We start from the raw sequence: 19,456 nt of genomic DNA, 5'->3' as shown, positions 1-19,456 counted from the left end.
ATTGTTTCACTAATTTATTTGATCTGCTGGCCTCTGCGGGCACTTGCATGTAAGAGCCTTAGAACCCGAGGCCCTCAGACCATGGAGAATTTATTAGGATGTGGGGTCTGTGAAGAAATGCAGCTGGGGAGAAGCAACAGCTGCGTGGCCATTGCAATTCAAGCAACTGGCAGGCCACCAAGCATCTCTGTGCCCCAGTTCCGAATTCCCTGGGATCAGAGGGTGTGCTCTTACTCTAGACGTGTGTGCTTTTCATGGCCCTCCTTATGGAAGTGACTGATACCAGGCCCGACAGAGACATCATAAGAAAACTATAGACCAATATCCCTCACGAATATAGATGTAGAAGTTCGGAACCAAATGTTAGCAGACCGAATCCAGCAACCTATACAATGGATGATACACCCTGACCGAGCGCGATCTCTCCTAGGAATGCAAGGTTGGTTTAACATCTGAACATCTATCAGTGTAACAGCCTGTATTAATACAAGTCAAAATGCACGCGATCATCTCCAGCGATGGGGAGAAAAGCATCTGCCAAAATCTAACATCCACTCATGACAAAAACTCTCCTGCTTGGGGTGTGAGGGGGGGCTCTCAGAGAGCAGAGTTACAGGCTGGGTAGACACCCCCAGAGGCGTCTACTGATAGGGTCACCAACTCTCTGGGGATGATTTGTTGGCTCAGGCAGCTGGAGGCAGCAAGGCATTTTCCTCCCCATCTTAAAGCAAAATCCCACTTAATCTTTTTTTTTTCCCCCTCCTCTGCTGCAGAAAAGTTTATTGTTTCCAGTTGGGCCACAGCTCGAGGAAGGGCTATAAAAGCCGGTTAAAAAGCTGCCTGGTGAGAGCGCTGGGCTGGCTCAGTTGGGAGAGGATGCAACTCCTCTCTTGATCTTGGGGTCTGGAGTTCGAGTCCTATGTTGGGTGTAGAGCTTACTTAACAACAATAGCAACAGCAGCAACAAGCTGCCTCGTGGCGGCCAAGAGAGGCTCACGCAGAAGCTCTGATACCAGGAGGTGACAGAGGGGCCCTCAAAGGCCACTGGGCTCTGGGAGGCCCCTAGACATGCTTGACCCACATTGTCTCCTGGTCAGGAGCACACCCCGTCTTCGGGTTTGTAGGAATTCGAAGCAATTCTGACTCTGGGCACCTTTCACAGAATTTCCTCTGCGAGGCCTGGGGGCCGGCTGCGGGCTCATAAAGCTTCCAGATTCTTATCCGTGATTGTCAGCTGCAGGCACTTCAGGCTCGCGGGGGTTGGCAGTGGCTCCGCGGCCTGTGTCCGCCTTCCTGGCTCCGACTCGTGGCCTCGTGCTTTCCCGGCCGCACCCGGGGCTGGGTCTGAGGAAGGCGTGGAGGAGAGGACTGCGGGGGACATGGGTCGTTGGGCAGGGCAGGCGCCCGGCCCTGCCGCAGGGCCACGTGGACAGGGCCAGGCTGGCCGCGGGCCCTCCCTCGGCAAGGACTTGCTTGTGGGCTTCCCCAGGGACGCTCTGGACGTGGAGCACGGCGTTCCGTCCTCACCTGTCGTCTGGGGACCTGGGCCCAAGGCGGAGGAGAGCAGGCAGAGCCGGAGGAGCACCTGGGGAACAAGGTTTGTGCCTTTCTTCCATCGGCTTGTCAGCTTGTCCGGGAGAGAGCCGAGGGTGGGTGAGGCGGTGACCCCACCTGGGAGTGTGGGGCTGTCCCTTTAGGCCCATGATCTCTTCGTTGTCTCTCGTGAGCCCAGGAGATGCCTGGGTGTTCACTTGCACGTGAAAAATCGGTTTCTGTAGGGGCGCCTGGCTGGCTCAGTTGGTGGAACTTTTAGCTTCTGGCCTCGGGGTTGTGAGTTCGAGCCCTGCATTGGGTGTAGAGATTACTTTAAAAAAAAAAAAAAAATCTTTAAATCATTGGATTCCGGGTCGCCTGGGTGGCTGTGTCGGTTAAGTGTCCGACTTCGGCTCAGGTTATGATCCCACGGTTCGTGGGTTTGAGCCCAGCATCAGGCTCTGTGCTGACAGCTCAGAGCCTGGAGCCTGTTTTGGATTCTGTGTCTCCCTCTCTCTCTGACCCTCCCCTGCTCACACTCTCTCTCTCTCTTTCTCTCTCTCTCTTTCTCTCTCTCTCAGAAATAAATAAATGTAAAAAATTTTTAAAAATTGGATTTGGGTGCATGGGTGGCTCAGTTAAGCGTCTGACTTTAGCTCAGGTCATGATCTCACGGTTTGTGAGTTCGAGCCCCATGTCAGGCTCTCTGCTATCAGCACAGAGTCTGCTACTGATCCTCGGGCTCCCTCCTCCCGTCCCCCTCCCCCCTGCTCACACGCGCATTCTCTTTCAAAAATAAACATTAAAAAAAATTGGTTTCTACACACAGGTCGCCTTTTTGAGTGTAGAGATGGGGGTTCTTAAGCTGTCCAACTCATGTTTATTGAATGGGGAGAAATGGAATAAATTTTCTTCTTACGTAGGAAAGCCACAGGCAGCAAGGGGAAGGCTCGTGCTCTAGGCCATGTTCACGTGTAGGTCTTTTAAACAGAGCTTCCAAGTCTTGGTTGCACAGGGGAATTGGCTGGGCCAGCCCGGCCCAACTACATGAGAAGCCCCGGGGGAGGGGCCGAGTTCGAGCCCCCAGGGGATTTTCATCCGCAGCCAGGCATCTGCGCTCTCGGAGAAGAGCAGGCAGGGGATTTTCAGCGATCGGCTACCTGGGTGGCAGCGACCACACCTCTTGTTTTACAAGGTTTCATTTGAAGAGCGCAGGGGCCCTGACCTCTGCCTCCTGCCTTCCTGCGTGTAATGCGGAATTGGGTTTGAATTGGCTGGGTTTGAATCAGAAGATGTGTGTTGAACTGATTCCACCCCAGCTTTGAGATGGGTACTGACTGCTCTAAGCCAGTCAAGGTCATCTTAGCTCCCAGAGGCTCCCGGAGATAGCTCTGATCTAAGGCCACCAGCCATAGAGCTAGTTCTGGAATGGTCCCACTGGCTCCCATGTCGGGATTCTTGCTCATTAGGGAGGGAAGGGAAACCCTCTCCCAGGCAAGGTGAATGGGAAGCACCCTCCGGACACCTGCCTAGGATGAAGGCGACCATGTGGGTGGCAGGACAGGACAGTGGGCCTGAGCCCTTGCCTACACCACTGTAGGTCACCTGCGTGTCCCCTTTGTCAACCACAGTGAGTTGGGGTTTCTGTTACCTGCCGGTGAGGCTCCCATTTCATAAAAATGGAGTCTAAAGCTGGAAGAGGAGAGTTAGGTGGTCACTGATGGGCAGACCCCCCCCCCCCCCCCCCCCCCCCCACCAGGGAACACTCTGAGCCAGAGCCACCTTTTGGCTCCTCGGTGCTACACGGCCTGCTATTAGGCAACAGAAGTCACACCGAGACTCGAGGCTCCCCCGGTTCTTTCAGTCCTTCCTGGGTCCAGGACAGTCTCATTTTGGTGTTAATTGGCCCTGACTCCCTCTGATTTTCCTTTTTAACAAGCAGAGCCAGCCTCAGGCTCACAGCCCTCAGCAAGCGGTAGCAGGCGACAAAGTTTAGTATAATGTTTTGTCTTGTATTTATTTTTAGGGATGTCTTCATTAATGGCACATTATGCTGGTCGTCCTTTCTCGTAGAGGCAAAGTTTTCCCAGGGCAGTTGGGGGGCACCCGGGGGGCCTCACTTGGTGAAATGTTCGACTCTTGGTTTCAGCTCCGGTCATGATCTCCCAGTTCATGGGATCGAGCCCCGTCAGGCTCTGCACTCCTCTCCCTCCCCCGCTCCATCTCCCCATGAACAAACTTGAAAGAAAAATGAAAAGGGCAGTTGAAACATACAAAGTACATAAAACGGTTGTTAGGCAGATGACAAAGATACAGTATGAATGGGTAGTTTGGGAGATGCCGTGCCGGGGAAAGCATGTTGTGTTGATGTTCTGGTTTAGAGACCAGGCTCCTGTGTCCCTGCATTCATAGCAGGGAAAACCTTTATTATGAGGCTGGTCTTTAGCCCAAATTAAGGCTGTGTGGAGTGGTTGGAATGCCAGGGGGTGTGGACTCAGATGTCTTGGGTCCAAGTCAGCATATGTCGGTCCCTGCCAGTTGGGCTCTTAGGACAAACTAGCTTCTCAAATCTGGCGCTAGCCTCCCTTCAGAGGTCCCCGCCCGCCATCCCATGGGGTCTAGGGTGGCGCTTGGGGGTGGATGGGTATTGAGGCACTGGCACAGGACTATCCTGAGGACTCAAATTACCTTGAATTCTAGTACCCCATTACTAGTCCCAGGAACCCTTCAGGGATGTTCAGAAAGTACTCGAATAATCTCAAGGTGTGCTGAGCTGCTAGGGAAGGTGGAGTCACGCCCCTGGCCTGGAGGAGAAGGGTCCTTGGAGGACAGTGCTGTGTTTGAGTCTCTCTTGGCTCCCTCTTCCCAGGGAACCCCATGTATCTAAACTTGCTGCTGGAGGCAGCCTTTCCCGTTCATCCACAGCCTCTCACGTATGGCTGCTTCGCATACACTGTCCGGACAACTAGCTGTCACGTCCCTCTCTAGTCCAGGTCACAGCCAGCACAATGCTTACAGCTACTTTGGAAAAGCCCTCTTCTAGTTGCTTGCTTTCTTAGCGTCCAAAAGGTGAGCGATTGGCTTATTAGGATATCCATTTTGCCTCGCTTAGTAAGACCTTACTAACAGTCCAGCAAGACTCCTGCCAACACCAGCTGAGGTGTCCTGGGCAGGCGGTCGCAGTTGGTTTGCATCAGACGCAACTTTGTATTCTGAAAACACACAGCACAGTTGCAACAACTCATTTAAACAGGAAAGATTGTGCCCTTTATTCCATCCACAGATCATCTGCCCTGGAGAGGACTGTGGACCCTCCTTCCTGTGTCCTTCTCTTCCTTGAAGCCCTTTGAAATCTTGACTGTAGGGTTTTCAGGATCTGGAACTTTTCACCTTATGCTGATTTCTGAGTACAACTCCTACCTTATTTGCAGTTCCATTTAGACTTGAATTATAGTCAATGTTAAAAGTTATTTTAAGTGGAGTATGTTGATGGGAAGTAGCAGGATGCAAAGAATTACTAAGTGACCCTTCCTTTGGTTAAATTTGGATCTATTTTCAAGGTAACCTAGTAGTTGATAGAAAATGCCTCATTTCCTAACTTGATGCATCAAGTTTGTCTTCTTCCAGACCACCTCATAGAGGCCGAACTGATCACTGATATGTTGGAATGCATGGAAACAATGTCTTTATTGCCAGTCGTCTGGGGGCTCAGTAATTTGAGCTGTTCCTCCATGACACTTTGGTGAGAACGCTTGCGGTTGTGGCCAACCCAGGGAGCCACAGGGTAGGTTAGAAGTAAGGGTCACAATGGGCAGGAAAGACCACTGCCTAAGAGAAGGGGCAAGAAGGCTGACCTGATGCTCTGTGAAAGCCATAGGTTTAATATATTCTACTTAATCTCACCAGTAGAGTGTATTTTCCATCGCTCAAAACAAGTGATTCTCCAGCTTTAGTGGCAGAGCACTCCCCTCCCAGCGGAAAGGATTTTGGGGCCTCCATCTGGAGTCTGATGCTGGCAGCCTCACCTCGAGGTGGGGGAACCACCCCCTGTATATGGCAGTACTCCCTTGACAAGATCACATTTAATGGCTTCCAGGGGTGTCTCAGATGGGGCATCCCCCCAACCTGACAGATCGTTTTTCAAATCTGAGACTTGTTTTTTCTCTGAAGTGTTAATCTTTACAAAAGAGCAGGCACTCAGATTGGATACACAACTATAGGGTACTCAAAAGGACTAGATCTTTCCTGCTTCACTCTTGAGAGAGGACACAGAGCTGTTTTTGTAATAGAGACCAAAGATGGCACAAGAAATGTCTTGAAGCGCCACAAAGGGAGCGAAGTCCTGCTGCTAGTCAGTCTGACTCTGGAAGTCGTGGCTACTAGAAAATCTGAAGGGCGAAAAATTTCCTTGAAAGAAAATTTACAGAATTGTTCAGTCTACAGTTATAGACATTCATTCTCTAATTAGAAGGTGCAGATTGCCGCAGCTTTTACTTCCAGATTGTTCCAAAGCTTTTACTTTCCTTCCAGATTATTCCAAAAGCAAACAGCAACAACATTCTTTTAAAATGGCTTTTATTGAGACACGTTCAGACTTCTGCAACATTTCTAGTTGGGGATCTTCCTTATTTCCAATTCTTAGGTGGCTCAATTCTTTTCCGAAAGCCAACAACGCCCACTCCCACCACCTGAGCAAGGAAGCATGCGCATCTGTCTCTGCTCAAATGTCCCACCAGGAACATACCTTCCCCTCCACTAGTCTAACTCCAGTCTCATTAGACCTCCAAGTAGGACTCCAGTCCAGGCTGTCCTTCCTGCCTAGGAACTTATTCAGCAGACTTTCAAACCAAGTAGGAGATGGCTTCAATTCAGCTGCTATTACTATCCTTAAGGAAGAGAAAACCGGCCTTCTCAATGCCGGTTTTTGATTTGGTAGTTTGTGACCTCTGAATTTGGGGACATCCTGTCCTAAGTATTAGCTGGGGTCTATAGAATTTATAATCTACTTGTATAACAGATTTAAAAGACACCCCATGCCAGCCCCAAATGCCCTAAAGGTTCTGGTCTATTCTTGCGCTTTCTCCTGTAATTTTTCGAGAAGCAGGACTTAACATTTTAGAAGGAAGCTGTTCAACTTTCTTTGGTCTTGTTAATGCTTTCGTTACACCTATCTATTGGAGGGAGTCTTAGAAATTACAGAAGCCAGCCACTTAAGAACTCTCTGGACCAATGTCCCCGAGAGGTGCCTGCCCTGCTTCTGCCCACTGCACGGACTGGAGCTTTCCATCATAGTTGTAATTACTGAAAAGGTGGCCTAACACTGCCTCCTTGTAACCCTCCACTCTTTAGTCCAAGTTGCTACTGGGAATCTGTACAGTAAATATGGCTGCTCCTTCCATCTTAACAGCCCTCCAGTGTGTGATCTCCAAAGCCTTTTTAATAGCAAGATGGTGAAGAGCGTTACAACAAAAGCTGAGAGTAGTTGCCTGTTTAGTACAATTGTTCCCGTTATAAGGTGAAAACTAACGTTTGTTTCCTTTAGAAGAAGGCAGGGCATTAACACTCTGCCTGAACATTAATGCCAATTTGTTTACATCCTTTTATCACGGAGACATTTACATATACAAGCAGGCTCTGCTCCTTAACACAACGGGAACTGAAAAACTCAAGGATGTTTATTTTAGCCGTTAAAAAAGGAAAACGACAAAACAAAACCAAAAGAATTTGTAACAGGTGCCTAGAGAGAAAGCATTCTTTATGCCAATGGCGCATCTCGGTCTTTCACAAGTTTCCTCCGTGGCCGTGGCTTCTGTCTCTGATGAAAGTGAGCCATGGCATCAACTGGCACAAGACATAATGGACACAGGACTGTAATGTGTAATAAAGCAAATATTTACATTAAGCACAATACAGCAATTTATTTAGATGCTTAAAATGAATACAAAGGGAAATAAAGATCACAAAATTATACATACTACAACAGTGTGTCATATATTAGATGGTATAAATGAATACACCAGGGTGGTGTTTAACTAAAGATAAAACTAAATATCCAAAAGGCAGCACTCCTTGGTTTGCTGCTTCAACACAACACACTTTCATACAGATCTAAAAGGTGTCAAAATTAGTAGCTGCAAAGTCAATTCTTGCATGTGATTTTAGCTTAAAAGATTTCAGAAAACAGATCTGAAATACCAGTTTTTGTTTCTGTCAGCTGTAATGTCAAGGATATTCAGAACGAGAAAAATTCTATAATACAAGAGAGTCCAGATATATATCTTACGTGGCTGGCCTCTGTTGCAAGATTGTACAAGGTTATGTGCAAAAACTAAGTCTGTCCAAAAGTCCATACTAGCGCAGTTTCAAGCTTTTGCTAGGTAAACTAGAGATAGCGTTTATTACACAGCAAGGGCAACACTAAAAAAAGAACTCTATGATGGGTACACAATAACAATATCATAGGCATCACTTGAATAGGTCTAAAAGACTGTACAAATATACATTTCAACTATTCAGAATGAATACATGAAAAAAAATTGATTTTTTTTTTCCCCAAAGTCTACTATACACATTGGACTGGCAGCTTGTCTGCTGGCCCTACACTACCGCGTGAATTGGGAGAACGCTTCCCAAGAACATCCAACCAAACATTTCACAGAGGGAAAGAAATGTCGAGAAGGCAGATAAAATAAACCTCTGCTTTTCCTCATGTGCGCTCGTGAGCCACCAGCTTATTGGTTTTTCACATTTATTTACTGTGTCTGTCACAGCAAGTTCCAATGCAAGATCAGCCAATCGTGTGTCATAGACTTAGAAATAACCACCGGGTTGCAGTGGCCACGCATTCCCACAGCCCGATGACCCGGCGCTCACAAGGCAGTGCCAGTTAAGAGTCCAGCTGTGCAGTCCTGCCGCCAGGAGAGCAGAGTTCCAGGCTGCAGCACGTCCCCGCTGCCACAGAGAGCCTGGCCCTTACGCCTGCTGGCTGCTCAGTTTGACTCCGGCCAGGCTGCCATGCATCGGCTCAGCGACCCCATCGGTCATGTTGTCAAACTGCTCCCCATCCTCACTGTCAATTGTGCTATTCTGCCACTCAATCTGTGGGTTAGATAAGCGCTCATCATTTTCAGATGCATTCTTCCACTGTGACTGGTCCTTGGACCAAAACCCTTCAACTTTTCCATAGGAACTATTCTTCCACTTCAACTGCTCTCTGTCACCTTGCACGGTAGCCTTTTTTTTGGCAGCTGGCTTACTGCTTCTTGCGTCTTCACTCTGGGAAGACTCATCAGACCAGGTTCCCGGTTTCATTTCACATGCATTGTCCTCAAAGTCTGACACTTGTTGGGAACCAGGACCACTCTCCGACGGAGAAGCGCCATCTTTCCACTCGACAGCATCATCCTGGTCAATCTCACTGTCTGAAGCATCATGCATTAGTTTGGTTGGCTCCGCAGTCAAATGAACAGTTCCGTATTTTGAACCATCCTCCTCGTTTTGGTCTAGCTTCTCTGATTCTAAAGCATCCTCGGAAAGGGCCTTCGGTATGTGCTCCTCTGGGTTATCATTAGGGATTTTAGGCTCAACTTCAAACACCGGGTCAAAGGGGCTACCGCTTCCATTGGACTCTTCTTCCAAATTTTCAAAACTGTCTGAGGAGCTGTCCTCTTCCTTCCCGAGGCTGAGCTTTTTGTCGGCAGTTTTACTGGCATTCACTCTGGAATCCTTCTCATCGTGATTCTCAAACAGCCACTCAGCGTCAAAATCCATCTCGTGCTTGACTTTGTTTAGTTCTTTCATGTTGAAGCCCAGTAACACGCCGGGCTTGTACTTTTCACAGTCTCGGACACATTTCTTCCTCTTGTTGCTAAAATGGGAGGCAATGTCACTCTTCCACAACCATAAACTGGCGGCCAGCTTCTCAATTTCTCTCCGGGTGGGATAGGGCTGTTTGTTGAAATACTTCGTTAGGAAGCTTTTCCTGGCTTCGTAGGAGTCATCCTCGTGACCCTTGGGGTCTAAAGCTAACACAACCGGCTCCTCAGGCTTCTCCTCGAAGAAGCCGGGCGAGTCGCTGTCCTCGTCTAACTTTCGCTTTTTCAGCAAGGGAAATTCCACTTGCTCGTAAGTGCGCTTCACAGGTGCTAGGCCCGGTGACTGATTAAGCCGAGAGGGTGCATTTGTCTTATCCTGGCCATTCTGGGTCTTTCCAACACCCCTGCAGTGAACTAGATGCAGAGTGATAGTCGAGGCGGTCATGTTGCTGGTATACACACCAAGGCAATGGATGCACTTGTAGGTGAGCTTTTTTTCCACGGGATGGACCGTCTGGATGACTTGGTGCCTCTCTCGCAGGTGATGTGCAAGTGCATCAGATATGGGTCCTTTTAGGATTGAAAAGCAAAGAGGGCAAAGGGTTTTCCCAACATCTTTTTTATAGGGCACTGCCGCTTGAGGTGAACTTTTAACAGGGATATCTGCCTTTTCCTGAACTTTTGGCTGTGGCTTTGGAGGGACTGGAGGGTTATTCTGGGCATGGTAAGCAACCGATTCAGCTGGGGCATCCCTCAGGTTGTATGTGGTTACAAGGAGATGGATGTTAGTGTGACTACCCTGCTGCAATGTCAAATCAAAACTCAAAGTAGAATCTGTTTTAGGTCCCATCTCTTCATCAATGTGAACCATCCGCATGTGTGCCGCCATCTTTTCCACATCATTGAAAGTTGAACGGCAATATGGACAAGACAGACCATGAATTAACATATGGTTGAGTAGGGTATCTGTGGGCAAATAGCGATTACAGTAGAGGCATTTGCTAGTAAAATTGTGTATTTTCATAATGTAGTTGGCTACTGCTGGGACTTTCTCAGCTTTATGTTCTTTTTCGAAGTGCACACTATAGACATTTTCAGGAAAAAGCTCATTACAGATTGTACATATTTTCCACTTTTGAGTTGAGGAAGTATTGGCTGGGGGAGGGCCCGTGGCAGCTGCAGTAGGTTTGGAACTGGACTGACCTAATACTCTGGATGCCTGTGACTGGGAGAGGGAGGGAGACTTTAACTGGCCTGATGAGAGAGAAGAGGCATTAGCAGATTGCAGGGAGTATCTTGCTGGTGCCTGGGACCTCTGCTCTGACCCAAGCCCATAAGATCTTCCATTTCCGCTCGGAAGTAACTGCTTCACAGACTGAGACTGCTGAGGGATGGAAACTGGTGCGTTGCCACCTAGACCCAGTCTCATTGACTGACCAACGCCATAGCCCTGACCTACAGATTTGACTCCATAGTTATTCTGCTGTAGGTGAACATTAGACATCATGTTGACTCCTGTAGAATTTAAGTTAGGCTTTGGTATTGAGAGTCGATTTACCATCTGCTGTGATGGCAAAGACCGGACATTTCCAGAAGCAAGGGAACCAATTCTCGATTGGAGTCCCATGCCCTTCTTCTCTTGAGGTTTGGGAGCAATTAGCATCAGAGGTTTGGATCGGGGAACCACCACATTTGTGTGCCCAATCATGGCAGTGACCTGGTAGCCTATGCGTTCATGGTCTTCGATGACATGTTGTACCAAAGCTTCATAGGACTTTGGCATGAAAAGGCATCGCTTGCAGTGAATACTACTCTCTTCTCGGGCATTTGAACCTAAAGGGACTGCACCGTTGAGTGATTTTTCACCTGCCTTTGCTATGTAAGGTGCTGCCACATGCTGAAAATGTTCCCTGTAAATGTGCTTCCTAACTATTTCGTAAAGAGGATCTCGGTAAGTGCACTTCTTACAGTAATAAACAGCTTGTTCTACACTGTCAGCCTGCTTAGGTTTAAGGCCATCATTTTTGCTTTTATCTTTGAAAGTGCTGAGGCTGCTACTTGGTGCGCTGGCGTTTGGAGCATGAAATATCTTAATGTGTGTTTCCAAAGTCTTTTTGTCTGCATTGAAGGTACAGTAGGGGCAATTAAGGAGAATCCTATTTTCAAAATCTTCACTATGGACATTCCGGAAATGACTTTTGTAAGCAGAAAAAAATTTTGAAGAAAATGGACAAGCACTGCAGCAAAAAGGTTTTGTCCGGTAGTCCTAAAGAAAAGACAAAAACTGGAATCAGAACGCAACGCACCCCAGAGAGGGAACAACAGGCTCCAGGTCTTCTCCCCAGACGGCCTCGGTTTTTAACAGATATAGACATAATGCTATTTTTAGAACTGAAATTCTGTAATGCATTTTTTTCCTTTTGCAAAATGAATGTACAAAATATAAACCCAGATGGAAAAGCAGTTTTAAACCAAATAAAATTATTTGGTTCCCAGAGTATAAATAAAAAACTCCATTCTAAGTTTTCCCTTAATGTTTAGGAAAGATCAAAGTCCTATTTGTTGACTGGTTTTAGAGAAGCTGAAGACAAATGGCTTCAAAGATAAACATTTTACAGTTAGAAACGACAAGAATAAACCCTGTGAAATCACTTTCACTCCCTGAATCAGTAAACTGCTAAAGGTTTCAGACTTACTATTCAGTACAACTCCGGGCCCAGAGTGCTGTCTGCAATTAGGCAGTAAGACATAAAGATACACCTTTTATCCTTCCCATCATGGAGAATCTTCAAAAATCTCAGAACATTTTTTCCTCTGATTGAAGTACAGTGTAGTATTCAGATTTCATTGCTGATCAAAAAGCTACTGATTTGAAGAGTCTGCTTTCTTCTAGAAGCCATACTCTCTCTTCTCAAGCAAGAGCAGCTTCAAAAGAAGTAATGAAGTGACAGCTGCTTTGATTCAAATTAAGAAGTTAAATAAAAATTTCCTATAGACTGTGAGGAGTGCATGGTGTTAAAAAGCCAACAAAGTATTGCAGAATATACTGATTTCAAAGAGCAACTTCCAGAATTATGCTCATTAGCACCTGTGCAGTTTGTCCTTTGAAGACCAGTGAAACACAAGCTGGGCAAGAGATTCCCTTTCCTCCCTAGAAACTTAAGGTTTCGGACACTGGTTTGCTCCAGTATAAAACACTCTGCTTTCCCGTAAAGCTCAACCCTTGTTTAGTATTAGAACGGGAAGCTCTGGGATTCATAAAACCGAATTAAGTGATCTGTCCCACTGGAAAGCTCTTCCATTCTAAGAGTTCTGGTTAATATGTTTAGAAGAAAAAATCAGGTAACTACTATCAGATTTCTGACAGAGTTTAAAAGTACTAATTCCCTGCTAAGTATATTCCAATGGATAAACAGATCGATAGAGTTCTAATCACTACTGAAATAGGGAAAGGTAAAATCTGCAGTGACCGTATCGTTTCTCCCTATGGGACAGGAACTACCACCTATATACCACCTTCACTGTCACATCTTCCCCTTTAACTACCTAGCAGTGTTTATAATTCTAATTTGTAAAAATTTAACACCTGTCAATGCCATCCTGACAGAGCCACCCTGCCCCACACCAGGTGGAGGATAGCAACAGAGAAAAAATACCCTCTCCAAAAAGAAAACAAAAAGCAAAAAACAAACAACACACCAAGAATTGTGACAGACACAAAAATAATGATGGATGACCGCAGATAAACAGAATGTTGGAGGGAACATTTTAGACACAGAGAAATAAAAAAGCCAAAGTACTTCTGTGAGGGAACGTTGATACATACTGGGCTTCAGAACATTTAAGTAACAAAATTTCCTATTCTTCTTACACTTGGAAGTTTCTATCCAATGACAAAGACAAATTCTTCCTGGTCTTCCCTGCCACTTAGGAAATGAACACTTTCCACACTAGGTTGCTGCCTACAAAACAATGTGTCCCTATGAAAAGCCTAGAGCTGAACAGGGGATGCACGAAGGATGCTGTCATTAAGTCTCCTCTGCCACTTACCTGATTTTTAGTAAGTGAAGGGTCCCATAGTCCTACATCCTCCCATGTAGTGTTTTTCAAATAAAAGTCATTAGGTTCAAACTGTTTAAAATCCTAGAAAACAGTGAAAGAAGTTTACAAAAACATCATGATACCAACTCTAGCCCAACCTGACTTACAAATCCCATCTCTTAGCTACAGCTGGGGAGACCCACAGATAAACCAACCCCAGCAAGAACTAAACTTAGGAACGATAAGGCTATTAGGAAATAGAAAAGCCATATGGAAGTTGCATTCAAAATTTTTGAACAACCAAACACTCTCCTAATGGTCAGACAGGTTTCCAAGGAAACCAATGGAAGTTCTAATTAAGTAAAAAATACCAAAGCCCCTTTCATTAGAGTACTGTAACTCATCAGCTGTAGTAGCAAAATGGAATATAAACTAGCAATGTTTGCCTAAAGCACCATGGATGTGACACTCTTGTTTCTGTAGACCAAAAGGAGGGTGGGAGGTTAGAAATGGATGGGGAAGAAAACTCAGGATTTCTTAACCCGTAAAAGGAAGAAAGAAAGCTATTTGAAGAAAGTAAGCAGTACTGTTAAATTTATACTATTATATAAAAATTTAACGGCCATTTCCCCCCCAGGCCAGGAAGATACAGTCTTAGGAGAAAATTCCCTTTGGCTCCTAAAAGGTTCATAGTTCACTGTGGGAAAATCAAGTATATCTAAATTCCAGAGGATGTAACGGGTGTAGTAACAGGAAGAACACGTCAAATGCAGGACAGAAAAGGTACCTTCACATTTGCATTTATTCTTCTGCAGATTACCCGACTGAGTGTAAAGTGGAAGTGGATGGACTGTTTCACTGGGCGGATCTACCTGAATTTGAGGGGCTGGAGAAGCAGTGAACTTCCACGCTGGGGACAATGTAACTAGAGAAGCCCACTTTTGTGAAGCTTCAGTCTTCCTCATACACCTCTAGAGTATTACTCATGGGAATCAGGAAAGGAACACCTGTTGCATGAAGGAAATCACTTTTTAACTTTCATATTCCATCCAAACGTTTACTGAGTGCCTATTATGTACCCAGCACTGTGCTAGGTGCTGGTTATACGTGGATGGACAAGGCAGTTATGGTCCCTGGCCAGCTGGAACTTAAAGGCTAGAGGGGAAAACAGCTTTAAATATTCAACCAGAGGCTCTGACCAACTAAACAGCAGCAAGACCTGGAGCAATGAGATCTGGAAAAGGAGACCAGTGCACTGGTTATCCCACAGGGCTGTTATAAAGCTCATAGGATAAAAAGGTTAGAAAAACAGTTTGCAAAAGTCCAAACTGTTACACAAGGGGAAGATAATAATCTATGATGGGTCAAAAGGGCCAACAACCGCTCAAATCCTAAGGAAAGAGACAACAAGCACCCAAACCACCACGCCTCAACAATCAGAAGGTCAACCAGAACATTCAGGCATATCAGAATGAGAACAGGCTCTGGAGTCCCACAGACAGACCCTGCCATATGCTCAGCTGTGAGGTGAACCTATTTCTTTACTGGTTCTTCATCTGTAAATTGGATAAGAATTCCTACATTCCCCCCCAGGGGTTGTTCTAAGGATCTGAACTTAGAGACCATTTTCAAGCACCTAGTAAAGTGTCTGACATGTGTACGTCCTCAATGGTAGAACTGCTTTTGCTTCATGATGCAAAGATGAAAAAGCCCATTTTAGGGAGAAGGGAACAAGTTTAGCCAACTGAGAAAGCTCTGGTGAAGCTAATGCTGCAGTTAAAATTCAGAATCACAGCTAAGAATTAACCATCCCGGCTGCTGACACAAAGTAATGGATCAGAAGCTGAGTCATGTTAAAATTAAAAAACGGCATGCTACTTACTTCTATGTGTTCTTTACAGTATTCCAACCCAATGTCACTAAGTATTTTTTTCACAGTTTTCCGGGCTTTTCTTAAACTGCCAAGATTGTTGACAGGAAGTTGGAACATAGTTTCTATTGGAAAAAAAAATTTAAGTCAAGTCAAAACACGTACAACTTGTAATATTTCCTAGTTCCACTGACGGCAGGACCACAAAGCCTGGCCCGCTGACAGAGGAGGTGCGCAGATCCTCTGACCTAGTCTGTTCTGACACTTAGAGCAGGCAGGCAAAGTAAGTGCTCTCTGACCTTCTGTTTCTAACAGGACAGTTTATGTCATAGGGGGGCTATGAGACTAATCTGGCACAATTCTAATGAGAGTTTAACTTCATCACCAAACTTTTTTTTTTTTAAGTTGAGAATTAGGTTAAGCATACCAACCAATTATTTTAAAAATGAGTGTGAGTGCTTTTCTCCTTGTGATGCTGAGCCTCTGAAAATAGAAAGATGTTCGCCATTCCAGCATCATTGCCACGTAATTTTGAGTGCCAGGGAAAAGAAGTGTCTGTTTTCTGGGAGCCATCCTGCACACTGCTAGGGTATTCTTAAAGAGATATCCTTAAGTGTTTCCATATACTACCCCAACTGCAGACACTAATGGTTGTGAAGCCTGCCCCCCAGCCAGCACCACACCTGGACAAAGGCACTCACTTATGGTGACGGGGAAATCTACGCACTCAGCATCAGAGCAAGTGCTACCTGTGTTAGATTTTAGGGAATCCTTTTGAAAAATGAAAAGCCTCTATCTGTGTGAAGGAACTGAAAAATTACTTAAATGACCTAATACATTAAAACAGAAATTTAGATCCATTTCCCAAGTTCCTTAAAAAGCAAAAGTTAAGAAAATAAAAATTAGTACTTGTATGGCTTCCAACATGATCATTTGTTTCCCTATAAAATATAGTTAGGAACTTCTCTAACCATCCAAATACTAAAAGATATAAAAGACTTCCAAAAACCAAAACTAGAGGCAAACCTAAAAGCCAAAGTATCGGGAATTAGTTTCATACACGCAAATCAAGTTTTCTAATAAAGGCAGACACTCTTTCATACCACTACCATTGTAAGCACAACCATAATCCACTAATCCAAAGGTAATACTATATCCTGTTACCTCATTTATTATTCTAATCAAAAATCAATATTGTGGATTATGAAAAATGGAAAACAGCAAAGCCTACACCAAAGCAAACTAACTCCTAGAAATTCTGAATTTGGATATGTTACCAGCACTGAGAAGTTTCAAAATATTCTACATGAAGTACTGAAGTGTAATTGAGGCCAAAAAAGAAAAGTACTTCACTTAAAAAAAATTAAAAAAAAAAAAATATATATATATCCGCCTTCCCATCCTCAACACCGACCTGCTCTATCAGCTAAGAAGCACGACTATCGTGTCCTCCGCATTCTCTGTCCTCCAATAATCAGCACAGTAGTTAACAGGGGACTCAGAAGTCACTCTGGATACAAATTAATGTGCATTCAAGGCCAAATCCATTATTCCTTGTGGAAATTTTATTGCTAAATTGTTTTTAAACCATCTTTTTGAAACTTTTTAATCAGGTGCTATTTAATAAAACCATTCCCCCAAACTAGGTCATCTAGAGAAAGCCACCTCATAGAAGAAATGTTTCAGAAATAAGAGAAAATGTTGCAGGCTAATTCTGAAGAGACCAGGCATCAAACAGATGCCCATAAGCACCCAAGTCTGAGAAGAGACATTTTTGTTTATTCATTTCATAAGCTTTCTCTGTGGGCCCAAACCCAGCAGTTCTCTCCGAACTTCCCAAGTTAGTCCTGCTTTACTTCAGAGGAGATGGGCCCAGCAGCAGCCCTTACTCGTCTCCCATGCCTCCTGGAGAGCAGCAGCTCAACATCTCAGCAAAACAAATACACAACGATTTGGAAATGTTGCCACCGGTCTATACAGAAAACATCCAGGGGGCGTTGAACTGCTGCAGGGGATAAAGGGAAACTCATTCTCTGTGGACAATGTATGAGGCATTCTAAGTGCCCACCATTCAGAACAAGCAAAGTTGTTTAAAGACCTCCTAGGGAGGCACCTCACTAAATGGTAGGTACCCAATTTACAAACCTATAGGTCTGAAAGAGTGAGTATGCTCATAACGGAGCTTAGCTACAAGAAACTCATAATTTATAAAATTTGGTATTTCAGCCATAGAGTAAATCTCAAGTTTACTTAGACTGAATTAAACAGGCATATAAATAGTGAACGCTGCTTACCAAAAAATGTTTTACAAAAATGGTTCTTTATGATTAGCAACTAGGAAGAACCTAAGTTTACACTGAAAGATGTAGAATACTCAGAGTTAAGACAACTGACATGGGGGGGTCACTTGGGGGGGCTCAGTCAGTTAAACCTTTGGCTCTTGATTTGGTTTAGGTCATGATCTCAGAGGTCGTGGGACTGAGCCCCGTGTTGGGCTCAGCACAAGCGCAGAGCCTGCTTGGGACTTTCTCGCCCCTCCTCCCAGTCGTGCTCATGCTTTCTCTAAATAAACAAACTTTAAAAATGCCAGGTGTTTTTTTTTTTTTTTTAAAATATGAGGAATTCTGGGGCGCCTGGGTGGCTTAGTCGGTTAAGCGTCCGACTTTCGCTTAGGTCATGATCTCGCGGTTCGTGGGTTCGAGCCCCGCGTCGGGCTTTGTGCTGACTGCCAGCTCAGAGCCTGGAGCCTGTTTCAGTCTGTGACTCCCTCTCTCTCTGACCCTCCCCTGCTCACGCTGTCTCTCCCTCTGTTAGAAATAAATAAAACATTTAAAAAAAAAAAAAAAAATAAAATAAAATATGAGGAATTCTTTCTTCCCCCTTCTTTAGATGGAGGTACCCTCCATGTATCTACTTATGGAGATCACTTAAAAGATTTTGTCCATCTGGAGCTAGAATAATTCATATGTGTTAGCACCATCAAAAAGCACTTACAAAGACTCTTGTTTTTGTAAGTAAAACACTCTGTACAAAACAGGCACACAGTCTAAGAATATAAGCAAAGAAGGCTCCCTGCTCCTCCTGCCCTCCAGCAATGGAGCTCTCCCCCTTTCTAGAGGGGCCACTGTTATGTCAAGCTTTTCTACAAGCCAAAGGTTCCTTGAAAGAACATCTCCAATACACTCTGATCTGTGAACGTTAGGATTAGCAAGGGCAATAAGAAAAAGAACTCAAGGACCCTCCGTGGTTGTTTTCCCAAGCCTATCGCTTGTTAAGAAACAACTTCAGGGCGCCTGGGAGGCTCAAATGGCTAAGTGTCGACTTCGGCTCAGGACATGATCTCACGGTTCATGGGTTCCGGCCCCACATTGGGCTCTGGACTAACTGTTCAGACCCTGGAACCTGCTTTGAATTCTGTGTCTTCCTCCCCCACCCATGCTCTTTGTCTCAAAAATAAAACAAAACAAAACCCTTCAAATCAACTGCTGGCTTTAGGGTTCAACCATGTTATCTACTTGGTTCAAACTTAAAAAAAACTTTTATGAAAATAACTCTTGGCCTCCTCTGCACCCCTTAAAAGCCCTCTCAATTAGCAACATGGACAAAGGGCCCATACCTTAAGTGACTGAGAAGCAGGAACAGAGTAAATAAGAAATAGACTGGGATTAAGGGCTGTTTCCTCATTTAGCTAAAAACAAAATATTTACAATAGTTACTCTGAGGGAGGAAGATGCCTTACAATAATGTCAAAATTGTCTGGTGATGGATTCAAAGGAATGCAGAAGGATAGTCTTTCTCTCCAGATTTGTCCCCAGGTGGCTAGTTCTTTATCTTGAACCTCCTTAGCTGTGAGGATGGCCAGTTCACCAGGTCAGCACCATTATCTCAATACCAAGGAGAGCTCCCTTCAGTCAAACCATAATCCCTTCAGCTCATGGCAAAGAAGGGGAAAACATTCAATTTAACAGAATGGAACCACTGTTCACCTGTTTATCAGTCATTTCTGGAGAACCTACACTTTGTGCTCAGAGAAGATAGATGAATAGGACCTAGTTCTTCCCTTCAAAAGTCTATCATGTCTAAGGGACAGGACCTAGAGCAAACGGCAGGCACTATGGCACTGTAGTAAAAAAGATGGTTGTTTTTGCCTGCTTGAGTTCCTTTTGAAGCCACCCTTGGTACAAATGATGTGCTGTTC

General features: G+C 45.0%; 2 protein-coding genes across 5 annotated transcripts in view; one reads left to right on the top strand and one right to left on the bottom strand.

The window, feature by feature from the left end:
- Positions 1 to 19,456, top strand: part of BCAS4 (breast carcinoma amplified sequence 4) — an 89,722-nt gene that overhangs the window by 64,507 nt on the left and 5,759 nt on the right. The window lies entirely within an intron of this gene.
- LOC120230450 (activity dependent neuroprotector homeobox) overlaps positions 6,092 to 19,456 on the bottom strand; it is a 32,164-nt gene continuing 18,799 nt past the window's right edge. For all 4 annotated transcript variants that reach the window (XM_039230030.1, XM_039230029.1, XM_039230031.1 and 1 more), the window contains 3 exons: positions 15,271 to 15,383; positions 13,398 to 13,490; positions 6,092 to 11,613 (listed from right to left, as the gene is read on the bottom strand). In XM_039230030.1, coding sequence (XP_039085961.1) covers positions 8,506 to 11,613; positions 13,398 to 13,490; positions 15,271 to 15,378 — 3,309 coding nt within the window. In that variant the 5' untranslated portion in view covers positions 15,379 to 15,383 and the 3' untranslated portion in view covers positions 6,092 to 8,505. The remainder of the gene's footprint in view (positions 11,614 to 13,397; positions 13,491 to 15,270; positions 15,384 to 19,456) is intronic.

Source organism: Hyaena hyaena, unplaced genomic scaffold, assembly GCF_003009895.1.
Source record: "Hyaena hyaena isolate Hyena2069 unplaced genomic scaffold, ASM300989v1 scaffold_42, whole genome shotgun sequence".
NCBI classification, from domain to species: domain Eukaryota; kingdom Metazoa; phylum Chordata; class Mammalia; order Carnivora; family Hyaenidae; genus Hyaena; species Hyaena hyaena.
Note: the sequence above shows the minus strand (reverse complement) of the source record. Positions and strands in the feature narration are given on the sequence as shown.